Source organism: Erpetoichthys calabaricus, chromosome 12 (genome assembly GCF_900747795.2).
Source record: "Erpetoichthys calabaricus chromosome 12, fErpCal1.3, whole genome shotgun sequence".
Lineage (NCBI taxonomy): Eukaryota > Metazoa > Chordata > Cladistia > Polypteriformes > Polypteridae > Erpetoichthys > Erpetoichthys calabaricus.
Window position 1 is genome coordinate 114789785 of NC_041405.2, and position 19625 is coordinate 114809409.

At 40.8% G+C, this 19625-nt stretch overlaps 1 protein-coding gene across 1 annotated transcript; it reads left to right on the forward strand.

Moving 5' to 3' along the window:
* The first annotated feature begins 9077 nt into the window (after positions 1-9077).
* Positions 9078-10004, forward strand: LOC114663133 (mas-related G-protein coupled receptor member X1-like). The gene has a single exon (XM_028816888.1). The coding sequence runs from the start codon at positions 9078-9080 to the stop codon at positions 10002-10004; it is 927 nt and encodes a 308-aa protein (XP_028672721.1).
* Positions 10005-19625: the final 9621 nt, after the last annotated feature.

Here is a 19625-nt window from a genome sequence, read left to right on the forward strand (position 1 = left end):
ATTGCTTAAAGTTGCCCAATTTACCAGTGTTACCTTTATTTTTTCTAATGCTGAAGATTAACAGTACAATGATTAAAACTAAATGCTATTAATTACTCCTCAGATGTAAAGTCTGGTCAGAAACTAAATCACATTACAGATAATTCTACACATCCTGTAAATTAATACTTTTCAGTCCTTTATTCTGTCACCATTATATCCCAAACCTAGCTCTCCATCTTCAAAACCTAAAACCAAAGCCTGGACCAGACATTGTGTTGTATGCTCTGTCAGATAAGGTCTGATCTTGTAGATATGTGGTCAGAAAAAGATAGCTGTTCATCAATCACCACACCAAGGCTGCATACTGACCTCGCAAGTGTTAGTGACAATGAGCCAAGCTGTACAAAGATGTGGAGTTGAACTGGCCAGGATCACATGAACCTCCATTTTTTCCAGGTTGAGCTGTACATGGTGGTCCTTCATCCAAGTTGAGATATCAGTAAGACAAGCAGATACTTTAGCTAATACCATGTTGTTCTCCAGAGGGAACAACAGGTATAGTTGTGTATCTCTGGCAAAGCACTGACCAGAGTACCTATGGGGTTTGATGATAGAGCCCAGCAAGGTGGTGGAGAGGGGTTAAGAAGGGATGTGAATGTGGACAACAGAGAGAGTGTGTTGGTAGTGGTGTTAATTCTAGTCTGATGGAACCTTACCTTCACGTTGATGGTGGCAGAAGAAAAGGATGCAAGAAGGGATTAATACTTAGCCTTTTGGCTGTCGTGAGGTCAGTGTGTTGATTGTGGAGTGCTTTGGAAAGAGGAAGGTCATTTGCCTGCAGGCCTGGAAGAGAGAAGACAAACATTGTCAAGACAGGAAGACAGAGCTGAGCATGTAGTGTCTGTGGCAGTGTTGGGGTCGAGAAAGGAGGAGTGAGAGCAGAGGAAACTATGGAAGAGAAATCGGGTGGAAGAGACTGAGGTGTCGGCAGAAGGATACAGGGTGGGGGGGGGGGGGGGGATGGAAGCAGAAGAGGGAACTGAATGAAGAAGTGGTCAGACATGTGTAGAGGGGTGATAGTTGCATTTGTGGGAGTGTAGTTGCATGAAGGGGACAAGGTCAAGCAGATTGACAGCCTTGTGATTGGGTGAAGTGAGGAGCTGTGTGATGTTTAAGGAGGAAAGAAGAGTGAGGAAGTCAGCAGCAAGAGGGGATGGTCAGGTGGATGTTCAGGTCCCAGAGAATTAAAAGTATGCTGCCTTCACCTGGAGGGTGATAGACAACAATACTCATGTTAATTGGAAGGGAGAATTCCCCATCAATGAAACTGCATGCACGACATCAGGGCTTCTCAGCTACATTGTAGGGGGCATTAGGTTTTCATTTTAATCAGTTCCTTAATTAGAACTCACTTATTTACCGCTAAAACAATATTTTTTTGGGTTTAGTTATAGTCCACTTGTTTTGATTCAGAACCCTTTCTCGTTATATTTTTAAAGCACTGTAGGTTTTAATTATTGCCCATTTTCTTAACTAGCCATCTGTTAATAATGAGGTGCAAATGACAAAGGAATAAGAAAGGAACCACCAGTTCTCCAGCTAATGTGCTTCCCTTTGAACCTGTGTACTTGTACATGTAAATACATGTCACAAAGTATCTGCTATTAAAATGTTTTGAAATAAATGAGAAAAGGGATAGGCCAAGTGGTACAAATCTGTTTTCAGACCACAAAATATATATTGTTCTCAGAAAATGAAAAATCTAAAGTGTGATAAAGATTTGTTTTTGACAAATAAAAGTGCCAACAAGCTGTATACTTTAATACCTAGTTTCATTATCTGTTATCTATGAAACTGGTTTGAGTGAAAACCTGCAGCCCTCCACGACGGTAATTGAGGACCGCTACACTATAGGAACACCTAAGCATACTTGAGCATACAGTATACAGCCACTATGAAAACGGAGATGCTGGAGCAAACACAGAAATGTGGAAACTCCACACGGAGGAACTAAGCCCATTCCCCAGCAGCCATAGGACAGCCCCAGATACTGTAAAGCATGTAATTATTATTGTATAAATGTACAAACAAATTGAAGCCACAAATGCACAAGACTGAACCACTGCCTTGTTCTTCACTTTCTCCTTTGGCTGCTTGTTAAATCATTTAATATGACTTAAGAACTGAGGTAATATTCCAAATATTTGTTCTCCCTTATAATTGCTACTGTAGGGTTGAACGACTCCCTGCACTTGATTTGGAAGAGAAGTGATTCTAAAAATAAAATGACACATCACCTCCTTGTACTATGGCAACAATTGTGAAAGTTCATGCAAAAGCTTATTAAAACAAATAGAATTTTATCTGAATGTGCTGGTGGTAGCCTGTATATGATTAATGAATGAAAACCGCTTAAAAATGACAGATCCTGGGATGAAAACTTGAGCTTCACAAGTATCGTTCTTTACCAAAATCAATATAAAGGTAAGCAAAAAATTTCCAAAGTCTTTTAACCAGAAGGATACCTTACATTAGAAGTATATTCTAAGTAAACTTAGATAAATAGTAGGATGTTCACAACGAGTCTTGAAGAGATTGTGACAGGTTTCCCAAGTATGTTTCAGCTTTGAGATTTTGCAGCCAAGAAAATTTTACAATATGTGAAAAATAGAAACTTTTAACACATTGTTTGGCTGATTGTTAACCTGAATTTTTATCAAGGAGCTTAATATTTCTCAGTGAAGTAAACTGAATAGCAAAACTGAATTGGAAGACATTAAGATAAAGGATTTAAGAGGATTTTCATTTGAAACTTAATTACTGAGAAATCTGTATAAGCTACTTGGGAGCAAAAACTAGAAGTGGCTCTAATGGCCTCATTCTTTTTACATTAAGGTTTGTTATGAATATTAGAGATTTTTGATAGATGTACAATGCATGGCTACTTTAGTAGGTACAAGTGATAGCATCAGATGCTATGTGTTATCTAAATCAGAAGCTGTGGATCTCGTGTGTACTTACCAAGACATCAGACTTAAATGTTTCATGGTGAAACATTGGGTGAAAGTTGTCAACAGTTCTGATAGTAGTATATCACAACACACCACTCCTTACAACTAGTAAGCAATGACAACTGCCAGACTAAAGACTCAACTGATTTGAGCTCCAGGCCCCAAAATAAGTAAGGCAATGCTGCATTAGACTAAAGCCATTGGCACATTACGCGACTTCTAGTCGGAATGGATGTCTCTCGATGACTGCAATTGCTGATCTCGTCACTTGAGGATATCAGATTACACAAATAGAAATTATAGGTTATGATAAATTACACAGCACTGGGGCAGCTTCTGTGGTAGGTTGGCACCCTGCCCGGGATTGGTTCCTGCCTTGTGCTGGCTGGGATTGGCTCCAGCAGACCCCCGTGACCCTGTGTTCGGATTCAGCGGGTTGGATGATGGATGGGGCAGCTTTCCAGCACAATTTCACATATCCAAAGTCTCAATAGCTCTCTCCTTTTTATGACAGCCAAAAACGTGCTGCCTGATAGAGATGGTGACATATGAATGCTTCATCCACAATCTCTGCCCTTTTTCCATACTTTTGTGGTACCCAAGACAGATGTCCTCCTTTTCTGTTTATAAGGTCTAAAACAGCTGCGTTATTTATTCATTGAAGCTGCAATATATGCATTGTACTTTCAGCTCAGCATTCATTGGTTCTCGGCTCACACACACATTGAGCCCGCCTCTACGACTTAAGAGTAAATCAAATAGGGCAGATTGAAGACTGATTAGATTGAGTTGTTGGGTATGTCATATGACTGAAGGAGCGCACCACAACTGTCTCTGACTTGCTAAGATCACATAAACAAAGTGCCTGAAAATCGCTGGAATGTCGTGTAATGTGATATGACTTTAAGAAGACAAACTCTAGACTGGTTATTAAAAGACTGATAAAATATCAAATTGAAAACCCCAGGATCCAACCTGAGTGTCAGCAATGCCAACCTATGATGGCAGTGTAATGGCACACATTGGACTGTGGCTTATGGCAATAGCATTTCCTTCTCAAAATGGGCAAATATTTTGTGCTGTAGAGTTAGGTATTAGTACCTTCACTTGGGCAATACATCTGCCAAATGAGCAAGAAAGGCGTAGGACGAACACTGAAGGTACATGTCGTGAGGGAGATATTGAATATCAAATATTTTTACATTTATTCTATTACTATAATGTAGCTGGTACTGTATATTGTACTAGAACAGAAAAAAACACATAAAGGATTGGGGTCATGAAAAGAAAAACCTTGTCTATTTGTGATGCAATATAAGTTCTCCGCTCTATTTTGCAGGATGGCGGCACCCAGTGTCAAAGCAGTGCTACTGTTCAAGTGTGGTTTCCCTTTCTTTTTTAGATCCACATCCCTGACGTGGCTTTATAAATACACTGAAATTAACCACATATTGTTTATTAGTTTAATGCATCTGATTGTAATTAACCTGTAACAATATAATGGTCCACAGAATGGTCAAACTATTCTAAATACCATAGCTGCTTTAGTGTTGTTACTCTCACTGCACCTTCTTCTTCTCCTTTCAGCTGCTCCCATTAGGGGTTACCACAGCGGATCATCTTTTTCCATATTACTCTCACTGCACCACTCGGAGTATTTATATCACTGTATCTGAGTGTGGAATCACAGATCTACAGCAGCTGATCAGAAAGACAATTATCAGTATACAGCATCAAGCACACGCTCAGCCATGCTGTCTATTGAACTGCTCTCGTACGGCGAACGCTTCGGAGCCTTTCCTCGCGGTTCAGAAACATTTTCATCCCAAGAACTATAAGCACACTCAATCAGTCCATCAAGTGCTCCTTGTAAAACTGTTTGTACTTATAAGTACAATTACCTCACTGTAAACTTGCAATACAGTTATAATATTGCACAACCTGAGCCACTTTATAAAGCATGTATTTACATATGATGACGATATCATTTTTAAGATGAAAGGCGGCAAAATATGTTTATTATACAGATAAAACTTTAACTTAATTTAAATAATCTATATTGTTAATAAATAAACATATGAGGACACGGTGTCGCAGCGTTAGCAAGGAGCTGGCACTTCATTCACAGATTGTTCCTGCCTCGCGCTGTATTCTTGCTGGGACTGGGGCGACACTAGAAGGATAGATGGATAGAATTATTTAACATGTACTACGAAGATATTTCAATGTTCCTTAAAAGTTTTCAAGAATCGGCGTTCTAAGCTTACAGATGGCTTAACGTCTATTATAGAGCTGATTGTGTGGCGATTGGGTATTTGGAGAAAGAAAAGTAAGGACAGGAATTGGGGGTTAGTACGTTTGAAAGAGACAGTACTGCTGCAATAAATTATTTCATTGAAGGTCACGCATGGCGCAGCAAGCATCCTGCATGAGACATGAACAATCACTGCGCCACCGTGTTCCCATGTTTAATAACATGCTTTAACTCCTATCATCATGAAAATGATATCACAGATACATCTCTGTATTTTAATTATTCAGAGAGCTGTAATATCACGAATGTAATGGATTCTGTATCCTGTCAGAGAAAAAGAAAGCCCATTTAAGAAGCACGTAGTGATTCACACACACAGAGCACATAGAAGATCAAATATAAAACAAAGCATTTAACGTGCTACTTCTAACATGAGAAATAAATAAATTAAACAATTTTAAGGTGAAGTTTATGATGTTCTACTTTAATGACAAAATAAACTACATGATTAAAGTGGAAATTTAGAGATTAAAGTTGACATTTCAAGCTCTTTTTTCTCACTGTGTGCCTATTTTTTTTTCTCTGTACCCTAATAAGCTTTCATATGACACTCATATGGTCTGCTGCGAGTCGCCTTTTCACGGTGACTTTGATATCTGACAACTCGATCAACTTCCTTTTGTTATTTATACCACTGTTTAAACCAACAAATAGTAAGTTTTTCCTTGCCTCGACTTGGTATTCGCTGAAATTCTCCTATATCCCCCCGTGCTTTTGCCATTGCCTTTTCACAGAACGCTGAGCTTAAGGGCTATTTATATTGATTTGCATATTCAAAGAGGCATAATTCTTGGAGGAGACGGGGCGGGACAGCAGGACTGTGCACTTGCATTACTTTTCACGCTGACCGGGATTTATGAAGCGGAAGAACGTGGAAGTTGGTGTTCGCACAGATTTATTCATCTGGATTTTTTTGTGCGTAAGCACATTTCTGCTTTTGTCCGTACGCCATGTTATAGTGTGAATTCTTTGCACGGCGTTATGCATGAGGCCAGGTCTTTTGGTCACTACTATTTGTAGATTGTCTGGGCAAACTGAGAAATGCATTTATTAGTTTTTTGATTTTAGGGCAGTGTGCCATTTTCTTAACTGATTTAAAGCAATCTATTATTAACAATTTTTTTCAGTATTTTTTTAAAATTATTTTTAACATATTGACCCCATGAATCCAAAACTGCATAAGAAGTATCTATATTAGAAGGTGAGAGCAACCATTTCCAAAAAAAACGGCAATTTTTTTTATTGGTCTGTCAAACTCATCCATCCATCTGTAGTGGTCTGGAGCTGCTAATATTCACACTGTCGTAGGGACCTCAGGAACGTACCCAGCTTTGGCCTGACTCTCACCACTCACACTGACATGAAACAACAAAATTAAACTAATAAAGCAGCAAATAAACAGATAACCCACCCTTTCCCCGACACACAATAAATACTTGCAACAAAGACCTTAACACAGTCCAAATGCAGCAGTAATGGATGAAGTTGAACAGAGGAAAAGATGACGTTTCAGGGAACAGCTTTTTGTAAGTAATGTACTAAACAGTCCTATCGATAGTCCTGATGTGGTGAGGGGTGATGAGATTTGTGAGGGCTCCCTCCAATGAAGCATGATGACCAATCCAACACTACTCACACGACAGGCATCCATAAGTTGGTACATACAGGATCAACAATCCAGGATAGGAACAATATTCCTTAGGTGGTATTGCAGACAAGACAGACGGGTGAACACAAACACAAAACTGACTTCCTTTACTGTTAAGCTGGCATTCTTTTAAAGTTCCTGCCAGCCCTCTTGTCCCCAGCAGCACCTGCACCCTCTGCAGTCGCCCAATCAGGGGTATACCCTCAGGACAGCTCGGAAATGGAGTCCTTTAATTTGTAGCACTGTTACCGTCCTCACCCCTAGGCCGTTGTGCATGGCTGAACCAAGGCTTGCGGTTGGCTTTGTTAATAGTATCCACTTTCTTTGTCCCTGGCAATCCCCCACTCTACTGAATAGGTCACTGGCCCTCCTGATGTACTATGAAGGCAGGGCCGAGCCAGTTTCACTCTGAATTTGTCTGAAGCTTTGGAGAGAGGATGAGTCCTGATTCAGACTTTCTCACCAAACGAGAACTTAGCAGGCTGTACAAACAAGATTGTCTGGACTGGGCTACCATCATCCTCTCCTTCATCTGTTGGAAAACTTGGTGGATGTTCTCTAGTTGGTTAAGAACGGAGGTATCTGGTTTGTCTGCTTAAAGCTAACAATGTAGGGGTCTCACCTGTAACCTCATGCATTGCTGTGTTTAATGCAGCCACTTAGTCCAATCCTGATTGTGGTCTCCAACGAAGGATGCTATCATAGTCTTCAGGGTCCAGTTCAATGTGATTGACTTGGGGGTGGTAAGCCGTGGTCTTCTGGTGAACCAACCCCCACATTGTCTCTAAAACTCTTCAGCCACTGAGCAAGTAAATTGCGGTCCCCTGTCTTTGATGATGTTTTTGGCACCCCCATCGGGTAAATATCTCATCCTTCAGGGTGGAGCAGATCTTCTTTGCTGTAGCATTAACCATCGAGAAACAGGTGGGTCTTTTGGTCCCTGCTGGCAGGAAACAGTCCCATTAAGTCCACGTCTAGACACTCCCCTGGAGTGGTGATGGTCACTGGTAGAAGCTGTCCAGTAGGGAGGCCAGATGGGGTTTTGTATTGCTGACAGGTGGTACAGGTCTGGTCATGTGTTTTCGTTTTCGTGCATCTAAGGTGGCCACCGATTGGGCTGTCATGGTAGTATTGTAGGACCTGGGCCACGTAAGCCTCTGGAACTACCAAATGATAATGGTTACCCTGTTCCTTGGTCAGAACACAGTGATAAGGTGCTCTTTGAAGTTCCCTATAATGTATGTGGTCAGGCCTCTTCCCTGAGTCCTCTCTCAGTCCCTGACATGCAGGACTAGCAGCTTGAGATTGGACAATGTCCCGCATGTTCTTTTCTTACCATGCAGCGCATTGTCACAGTGCCGCTGGAGCCGATCCCAGCAATCATTGGGCAGAAGGCAAGAATGACCCTTCATTACAGGTTGAACACACACACACACGCATGCAGGTCAGTTCTCCTAACCTGTATGGCTGTAGACTGTGGGAAGAAACCCATGCAGACAAGGAGAGAACATGCAAACTCCATGTATGGAGCCCCTGAGACGTGAATACCTGGTGTCCTTATTGTGATGCCACAGTGCTACAACTGAGCCAGTTTGCTACCCCTTGTCCAACTTGATCATTTATATATTAAATGTTCATTGTGCACTTTTGTTATTATGCATTTATCAAAAAATGTTCATTAAATAAATGAGAAAATTGATCACAGGTTGTAATGTTGAGCTTTCCTCTTATCTCCCGTATGTTCCATTGCACTTGAAAGAACAATCATTTAAACATTAACCACTTATTGTAAGGGAACATTCTGCATGGATCCTCAAAAGCATGGAATAAAAAACAGCAACATTAGTGATTTTGTTTATTTATTATCTTCCCAGTTTCATCATTTTACTTTCCTCACAGTTTTCTGTTGGGCTGGTGTTTAAGAGTATGAAATTCAGGAGCTCCTGGCCATTTGTGTGATGTCAATCCAATATGTCATCAAGGCCTATGCTTCCAATTATGGTCATTCAGGGAAGGATAAACCCTCTGTAGCCTCCATTACCTGCTGCCTCAGAGAGAAGTACTGTAGGTGTATTTCATTATTGTTCACTTTTTTCTTCTAGGGGTGCCTTTCACTGACAGCATGGAAAACTGCAATGACACTAAAAATCTAGAGTCCGAATATATGAGCTCAGAGCAGTTCTTTAAGATAACTGTTGGCTTCTCTGTCGTCACTTATCTCTTCAGCATCCTGCTTAGCACACCACTACTCTTCCTCATTCTGAAGACGCCATCCCTGAGACGCAAGTTCCGCTACATTCTGCTGGTCAATCTTCTTGTTTGCGATAACCTGCAGCTGTTGCTCTTCACGGTTCATTTTTCTATTTCCGCCTTCCAGGTTGGCTCTTCCATAATCCAGTGTTTCATCTCCACAACCTTCTCATTTGGTTTCTGTTTGGTGGACATCTTTTTTATTACGGCTCTAGGGATCGATCGCTGTATCGCTATCAAGTGGCCATTGCACTATGAGGCTATCCTCAGTTCTGGAAGGAAAGCAACTCTAGTTTTCATGATCTGGGGACTGTCCATGGCATTAACAATAGTGGCTCTGTTTCTGTCAGTCAGCTCCATCACTTGTACCTTTACAGTAAAACGATGTCTGCCCATTCTGTTCAGCAGATGTTTCCTGGAATCTGACGCTTATTTTGGTTTTAAGAAAATTTTGACAGCAATGTTGTTTCTTGGCAGCTATACCTGTATTTTCTTGTGCTTTGTGATCTTATGTTGGGACATCAGAATTTTCCTAAAAACACAACGGGTGTGGGTGACCATAACCTTGCAAGGACTGCAGCTTATTTTTTATTCAGTGCCAGTTTTAATGAGATATTTTCTTACCCAGTACATCGAGAACAAGGACGGGGCTGAGCTTGCTATTGAGGCTCTGTTTGATCTGGGATTGTCCCTTATCCCTTTGGTGTATGGCTGTCGCTCGGCAGAACTGCACATCCTTATGAGTCAGCTATGCTACTTGCTTCCTCTGTCAAAGAATCAAATTCAGCCACATGTGTAGACCTAATGGACGCTTGTGTCTGGAATCTTCATATCTAGGGAGCTGTGACTTAACCAGGAAAAATATAACGAAAAACTGATATCTGAAATTAAACAATTATCACATGGAGATAAATTTACAAGAACAAAAGCATAGGCGTCCAGAATAAATCAATTTCCTTTTTATTGAAAACCATGGAGGACTTTGACTGTCTGTGTTATAAAGATGCTTAAGCTGACCACTCAAACGTCAAGATCCTGCACAATTTGTTGTAATTGCTAAAATATTTATCACAAACAAGTCTGTTTATAAATATTACTTCAGAGATAAAGCTACTTTATCTGAAAACCTGTGAGGCTTCACCAATAGGAATAACTTGTCACATCCAGTTGAAATCTACATTTAGGATTTTTGGAAAAATAAGACTTGAGAGCCGTGTTGGAGTTCCAAGACTTCACGGGAGGATGACAGAATGAAAAAGACAAGTTTGGCACGCTGTCACAGGTAAGGTGGGGTGTTAAAAATAATCCAATGCCAAAGTTTGAAAGATAAAATCAGTTATCCAGCAGTAGAAAGGTAAAGTGAGATAATGAATGCTACAAAGTCAGCTTGTACCCACTGCTCATGTATTTCCCTTTATGTTAAAAAGTTTGAAAGAAAATTAAGTCAAGGCCATTTTCAGCTTACTCAAGAAAGACATCGTTCTTGTTTATCATGGCACTGAGGAGTGGCAACATGTTGTTGTGATGCCTGTATTGCCTGCAAATTGGCATCATCTCCTTGAGCCCCGGACAACAAAAGTCATAGACTGAGATGGATTTGAGTGAATGAAGACACATCACACAGCATGAGGGGGTGTACAAGTCCTCCATGTTTTTATTCAAAAATTCCAACAACACTGCAATACGGTTTCTTCTATACATAAATAAATAATCCCAATATAAAAGCTGTATCCAATGAAGGTTAAAATGCTACTAAAATCCAACACTAAAAAAATGTAAACAGTTAAAAATTTAAAATCAATGTCATTACAAACCGTCATGAGCCTCTACGAGGGGGTACCAAAAACAACTAGAATCTGTACATGGCGCACGATCTAGACTTAGTTGTGAATTTCGCTGCTAGGTGTAGCATTCTTATAGTATTCTGTGGCAGTTTGCCAAGTGGCATTGCTCTGTATTGTTCATATGGTATTCCATGTTGGTTTTTCTTGGTGTTTATTAAACATGTCCTGCGATTTTTGTGATCATAAAGAACAGCGAGTCTGCGTTAAATGTTATTTTCTCTTAGGAAAAACAGCTGCTGAAACTGTAGTGATGCTTGAAACTGCTTTTAAAGAGGAAGCTTTAAGTAAAACACAGGTCTGTGAGTGGTTTTCACATTTCACACGAGGGGAAATGTCACTTGAAGACCAACCAAGATCTGGCCGACCTTCCGCAATTAAGAATGATGAAATTCTTGAGAAAGTTCGCATTGCAATTTACGGAGATCGTCATTGAACTATTGAAGAGACTTCTGAATTGACGTGTGTGTCTTGGAGTACTTGCCACCTTCCCTGCTCACTTGATCTTGCTCCGTGCGACTTTTTCTTGTTCCCGCATATGAAAAAAGAACTCAAAGAAAAGCGTTTTTGTACCGTGGAGGAAGGCAAAGAAAAATTGCTACCGACAACGTTCCTCTTCTGCAATTCCAAAAATGTTTCCACCAGTGGGAAAACTGTTGGGACAAGTGCATTCATTCACATGGAGAGTACTTTGAAAGAGACTAAAGTTTCAGTAAGTAAAAATAATTCAAACAATTTTTTTTTTCAATCCCAGTTATTTTTGGGTATCCCTCTTTCTAAAACCTGTTTCTTCTGCTCAGCCTTTCAGGTTTCTTCAGCAAGGGGACATGTCCACCAGCAAGCACAGTCACCCTTCAATCTGCCGCACATCCCCGTCACCATCCGTTGGCATTCAGCAGGGTACTCCACGCCGAGTGACTCTTCTCCATGAGTACCATCCACACACTTCCTGACCGCTGGCCTCCACACTGCCGCATGGTTTCTGCCATGATCCTGTTTCCGCTTTTATACCTTTAACCTCCTAACAGTTGAATATTGGTCAGACATACAAAAATATTCTCCCAAACCAAGTATAACAATTTGTTTTTCATTAGTGATGTAACTGTTAACTCAAGGTTAAGGCTGCTGCCTCACTGATGAGGTTCAAACCCTTGCGTGTTGTGCTGTTTACGTATTCTCACTTTATGTTTGTGGCACTCTGATTTTCTTGTCAAAATGCCAAACTGCCCTGGGTATCTGGAACAAACTACTGAGTCATATAGTTCAACAAACTGTGGTAAGTTTTAAATATTAGCAAGTACTCGATCAAACTAGCTTGATATACCGAATGATCTAATTTGCAGAATTTTGCCCAAATTTGTTTCTGGGTATAGGTGGTCTAGGCAAGACCCCTCTGCTGTCACTGTCCTGCTCCACTGACAGACTGAGAAGATCATTCCTCCCCCAAACTATGCGTCTCTTCAATTCCACCAGAGGGGGTAAACGTTGAACATTATTCAAGTTATTGTCTGTTTTTTACCTGCATTTTTTATTACTCTTTAATTTAATATTTTTTGCTGCTGGAGTATGTGAATTTCCCCTTGGGATTAATAAAGTATCTATCTATCTATCTATCTATCTATCTATCTATCTATCTATCTATCTATCTATCTATCTATCTCTAGTGGTCACAGCGCATTACTGCAGCCCTGTGTAGAGGTTCCTATTTTTATTTTATTTAGAAAAATTTGCCCAGGCCAGAACACAAAGAAATGTTTATGTTGTGTGCCTCAGCAGCTCCTGCACTGTCTGAACTATTCACAGCACAGTCTTTTGCCCAGAAACAGTCCTGGGCGACACTTTTTTAAAAAAAATAATACAGACCTACGAACACTCTGACTCAAAGCGAATGTCTGATTATATTGTTTTATATTATTTTCGCATCCTAACGATGTTCGATCTTAACGTCTGACGACATACACAATCCAACATTAACTTAAACAACAACAGTGATGATGCCAATAATAATAATAATAATCCTCAAACAGTAGCACAGAAGAGATGGTCATTGTGAAATTAAAGATTCCCATTTAAAGATCATTATAGTCTCAGTTTCACTGAATGTTGTCATAATACTAAGTTTTCAATTTATTTATTTAATTTAAACAACATGTATATGTTACAGTCATGTCTTAGTCGAAAAAAAAAAATTGTATATATAGATGTCACCATCATCAAAAGGCACACATTAAGCTGGTGGTTTAAATAGATAACTATAGATATAAAATTGTAACTTAAGTGTTTCTTAATTTTCTTTAGAGAAATGTTAAAAGCAATATAAAGACTACTAAAACAGCCCGATTCCTACTTATTTTCTGAAACGGCACCCCTCAAGAGTGTATTTTTCTGAGACAGTCTTGTAAACAGACATTGCTATAACTCGACACTCTGAAATTGTGATTTCAAGAGACTAAATATTTTGCTGTCCCCAGTCCTGTCTCCAGGTCTCGGTGTACAGGTCTGGCAGTGATGATTCCTCTCAAACCAAAAGGTGGGGGGCGGGGCACCATTTACAACTTCACCTAGGGCAGCAAAAATCCTAGAACTGGTTGTGTATACATATATGAGCTCCAATAAGGGCGAAACACATGTTGCATACTCTTTGTATTATTTGGCAGATACTGTATAACATATATTTGCTGACTGGCCAAGCAACCGCAAGCGTTACCTGCTACGTAACCACCTAAATTAATAGATTGTGACCTAAGAAAAGAATGGAAAATATATATATGTATCCATATATATACAATATATATATAATATATTCATTGCATTCGTAATCTGAGTCCCAACCTGAATTGTGTGGGTGGTTACCTACCAGGTAACGCTTGTGGTTGGTATATATACATACATACATACATACATACATACAGGTATGTATATATATTAGACATATATAAATGAAAGACTTGTTTGTATGGAACAGTCCGCTTTGCTCACGCTCACCACAGCCACTAGACGGCGCATACATTAAATTTTCTTGGTGCTTTCATGCAACTCACTTCTCACTATGACAAAGATGAAGAGACACAACGTTGAAATGAAGCAAACACCATGGCTCAACAACGTGTAAGTAAAACACTTCAGCAATGGAGGGCAAGGTTTGAAGTTTTCACTAAAAACATTGTCTATCTGGAGGTATTTAATAGGATTCATATACCAGCGATACGGCTAAGAAATAATATCACCAATGTCTTTTTACAAAAGCCATTGGGGCAGCAAGCAGTGGTATGGTCCATGTCCTATGCAGTGGGTAATTCTTAAGAGTTAGCTATCACCTCTACAAGTTCATGAATACAGTAAAACTGCTAGGGATTCCTCTGGTTATTTTATGTCCTGAAGACCACACAAAGCAAGTGCGTGTCTGTGTATTTAATCAAGTAGGTTTTTCCAAAATTCCAGAGCCACAGCTGTTGTGGACACTGTTTCCATGAACTTCATCATTCCACTTTCTGAACCCATTTGTTCAATTTCAGGATAGCACGGACAACATTGCCCGATAAGACACGATTGTATTCACACTATTGCTCATAGTGGGATAGTTTAAAGTCACAGTTCTGTTAATGTGTGGAAGGGAAATGGAGGACTCTGTTGACTCTGTGTTTAAAAGGCTGGCTTTCATATGCCTTAAAAAAGGAGTGCAGCAGTACTCCGTCTCTCCCGGCACTCACGGATTGGGCAGTGATGCTGCTAAATATAGAGTAAGTGATTTCACTTCAGGTTATTAGGGGATACCACGTTCTGGGATGCTATCTGTTTGGCATTTCATATTTAAGGTTAATTTTGTTGTATGAAGGTCTGTTATGTTTGAAGGCTGCTTGTGAGTTGATGCTAAGATAGCGACACGCTGGCTACTGTTTAAGAGCAGCGAGTGAATAGTTTTTATTTGTGCAGCGCCTTTGTTAATGTTATTATTTCATTTGAATTTGATTTTCATTACATTTAGCTAAGTTAATACAAAAACTCAGTTGTTTAGTCCCAGGTCCATATCTTAATATTCTAAACTAGCCATCCCGCAGCGTAGCATACGCCGCATAATTATTTATTGATGGGTGAACACTTCCTGAAAGACACAGTTGTCCAAATGGGGTGGGTTTGAGGATACGACTGTAAGTGAATGAAAAGATGGAACTCTGGAGTGAGCAACATACAATTGTCCGTGACTGAAAACTGGTTTTGGCAGATACAGGCATATCTTTTTGAAAGTTTGGCCCTGTGCCTTATTAATTGTCATTGCAAAGGCCAATCTAACAGGAAATTGTCTGCGTATATAAGTAAAAGGCAAAATTGAATCTGATGGGGTCAGGGATATCTCAGAAGTGAATGGTGATAGTAGCTGGAAGCATTTGGGACATTGCCACAATTTCTGCCTTGCCACAATAACCTCTGGAAATATTCATGTAGTCAGCATATTGTTGAGCAGACTGTGTGACTATGCTTCCGTGACTAAGAACAACGCTCTGTCGTGTGTACCCCAGCGCACTGCCTGCTCATGCCTCGGGAGCTAGGGTGGACGCAGAAGGAGGGTTAGAGTTGATGGGCGGGGCTCTGTCGTGCATATCCCATGACGTGGGAGGAGGGTTAGAGTTGGCAGGCGGGGCTCTGTCTTGTGTGCGTGCATATCCCATGGTCGGGTGACTTGGTGGATTATATATAGAAAAGCAGCCGGAACCGAAAAGAACAATGAAAAGTCAACGTGGCTCAGAGGTGCATGTGGACTGTAGCAGAGACGAAAGCGACTGAGGCGGTGTTTAGTGAGGTGTTGCGTGTGGGCAAATGAGCAGGCAGTGTGCATGCCTCGAGAGCGAGGGTGGACACGGGAGGAGGGTCAGAGTTGGCAGGCGGGGCTCTGTCGTGCGTATTCCATGGTCTTAGAGTTGGCAGATAGTTTTGGAAAGTTTGGCCCTGTGCCTTATTAATTGTCATTGCAAAGGCCAATCTAACAGGAAATTGTCTGCATGTAAAAGGCAAATTTGAATCTGATGGGGGATGGGTAGCAGCTGCGATAGTTTTACACTCCAGTACATTGCGGTGAATGCTGGTAACAGTCAGGCGGGTGGGTGGGCAGGCGGGCAAGCCAACAAAAACACTGTGCTCTTAGTATGGTATGAATCAGGTTTTCGTAGACAAAGGTTTTCCCTGTTCCTGCAGGACCATCTAAGAAGAAGCATGTTTGTTGCGGATGGGAATCGCTGTATGCAGTGTGTAAAACAAGGGTGGACGCTGTTGTGTGTATCCCATGACGCGGGAGGAGGGTTAGAGTTGGCGGGCGGGGCTCTGAGTTTTCGGGCGTGGCTCTGTCGCATCTATCCCATGGTCTTAGGGTTGGTGGGTGGGGCTCTGTCGTGAGTATCCCATGGTCTTAGAGTTGGTGGGTGGGGCTCTGTCGTGAGTATCCCATGGTCTCTGTCTTGCATGCCATGGTTGGCTGCTTAGTGAATTATATATATAGATATACAAAGTGCCATTTTTCACAAACAATTACACATTGCTGATCTATTGTTGCTGTTTACTGGATATTACAAAATTTGAAAAATGTAGGCAAGAACAAGCCATTCAGGCCAACAAATATGTAATTCTCTTATTTTAGTACTATTTCATTGATATGCTTGATGTTTTATGAAAGTTCATTTCAGAAAAAAAATTTCATATACCTAATGTAACTTAGTATGCATATAAAGGAGAAAATGATGGTGTTGACAGGGTGGTAAACAAAATAAACCGGTTATTCTGCAAGACTTCTCATGTCTCCTTGTCACTGACCAGACATCACAGCGGGTTCAACTTTCCTGATCCAGCAGTGTATGATCGTGAAGGCTGCCCATTGTGAATACCTTCTTTAGAGTAGGATGCTGTAATTTACGTACACAACACCTAATTAAACCAAAGGGTTTTTTGAAACTGAAACTTAATAAAGAAAAAAAACTGAGCCAATCATATAAGTTATTTCAAAAGTATGCAAAAAGCATACACAACAATTTGTATAAAGTCCATGACACACTACTTAGTTTTTCCAGTATTTCAACTTCCATACTTCATTTAAATAATCTTAGTAAGTTGGATGTAGTAACGTTGTTCTCTCATGAACACCCATCGTTGATTCTGACAGACCCAGGTGGCTCTGTCCAATATGTCTGTGGCTCGTCCTGACAAAATAAAACACATTGGATTTTATCTTTAATTGGAAGGGTGGTCTCTGTGTGCATGACAACCAATGAGCACTCAGTCGGAAGTACAACCTATGTACTGCAGCCATGTGGAATAAGGAATGCAGACTTTGGACCTCACTAACAGAAGAGAGGCTTGTCTGTCTGAAATCTCATATTTACATACCATAATACAATACAAAAAAGGCAGTGATGTCACCTAGACCTTATGTATCTTGAATGTGTTCGCACAGCACAGGCTGTGTCAGGTAGCGTGTCAATTGGCCATCAGAAAAACGGTCAAGTTCACAGTATTTTGGAAATGTGAACATGTGCTGGAAAATCGTCATGGAGCTGTGTAGCTTGCAAATCCTAGTCATGCAATCTGACATCCACAGGTGACGAGATCAGCAACTCAGTCACCAAGATTGACGTCTCCACCAGCCAAGTCATGTAATGTGAATTCATCTTAACATACTTTTTTTAAAGGGCTCTTTCATGGATAAATGTTGAGTTTTTTTGTGTGCTTTTACTTCTTTTTAAAGGACTGACACAGGCAGCAGCACAAGTTAGACTGCTGGCTAACTTTGATTAACTCCTGCTGTAGGTCTTTTTCTTCCTAAGGTTACTCTGCTGTCAGCCTTGGAAGACGCCCATTGAGCAAAGGAGCGTCCACACTGCATTTCTTTTCTTTTCTACCCCTTGAGTCCACCCTCCAGCACACAATCCTCCACAAACTCTCACCCTCACTACATTTACCTGCTCTCTTTAGTGAAGCCTGCCAAGTAGTTCAGCCTGTGATGCTACAGGAGACATTACTGTGAATTTCCCCTTGGGATTAATAAAGTCTATCTATCTATCTATCTATCTATCTATCTATCTATCTATCTATCTATCTATCTATCTATCTATCTATCTATCTATCTATCTATCTATCTATCTATCTATCTATCTATCTATCTATCTATCTATCTATCTATCTTTACAGTCACTCTAGATTAAGCCCTTGGCTCATAGGTGGGCCAAATAAATTTGGTGACTTGCATATGCTGTATCCCAGCTTACCAATGTGAACTAGAAGCCAGTCATCGATTTTTTTTAATAACTCTTTATGCAGCATTCTGGATGATCACCTTGCTAAGATGTGGTGTTGTCTTTGTTGTGATTCTCAGAATTTTCTGCCTGAGCTTATGGTGTTTTTAATTTTCTCAACAAGTGGTTAGGATTCCTGGTTTTCACCCAGGTGGCTCAGGTTCCACTCCTGATATGGGAACCAAAGTGGGGAAGTACAGTACTTAGGAAAATTAAAAATTCAATAAGTTCAGAGTCCACTGCTAAGTATATGCTGAACAGTTGTAGACAGCGAGCAAATAAATTGGCCAATCTGACCTCCTCAGAACTCCACATTATCAAAATCTGCCAATCTGTCAATTACTATGTCATGTAAAGACCGATTATTTCCTTAGATATCCTCCACAGATTTGACATCCAAGGAAAAAATAGAATCGCTAACCTTAAAACTTCAAGGTGCTTAACAAGCACTTGACATACCACTGGAGGTTAGATAAACCTGAAGGATGTCCGGAGTGGACTGGGTATAATTACTGGACTCGAGCAATCCAGGGCTCAGGTGCTAGAAGGACATGTGAACAAAGCTAACATTCTGAACCAATTTTTTAATAGATTTTGCCTTCCACTGTGTCCTTCTTCCAATGCCCAGTTTCCCACCACCATCTCTACTACATCAACAACTCCTATCATGTTGTCTGGCATGGCCAGTGATAAGTCCACCTCTGACCATCAGTGGAGAGCGTCCATAACTGAAGACCAAGTAAGGAGACAATTACACACATGAAAAGTTGTGGGACCAGATGGAGTTTTTCCTCAAGTCCTTAAGGCCTGTGCAGACCAACTTTGTGGTGTCCTGTGTCACCTGTTCAGTCTGTCCCTATGCTGTGGAAAACATTCTGCATTGTTCCAGTTCCATGGAAAGCAGGCGCCTCTTCACCTGATGACTATAGACTACTGGCACTTAACATCATGGAGACGTTTGGGAGACTGGTCCTGGACTATTTGAGTCCTCTTGTGGTAGACCACCTGGACTCACTGTAGTTTCTCTATTGGACAAAGATTGGAGTGGAGGATACAATTAATGGTCTGCTCCCCAAGGCTTATTCTCAACGGGACAAAGACTGGCAGCACTGTGAGGATTCTGTTTTTTTGATTTCTCCAATGCCTTCAACACAATTCAGCCATCCCTGTTAAGGGGTAAACTCAGAGATATGTAGGGGGGTCCTGCAGTGGGCTGGCGCCCTGCCCAGGGTTTGTTTCCTGCCTTGTGCCCTGTGTTGGCTGGGATTGGCTCCAGCAGACCCCCGTGACCCTGCAGTTAGG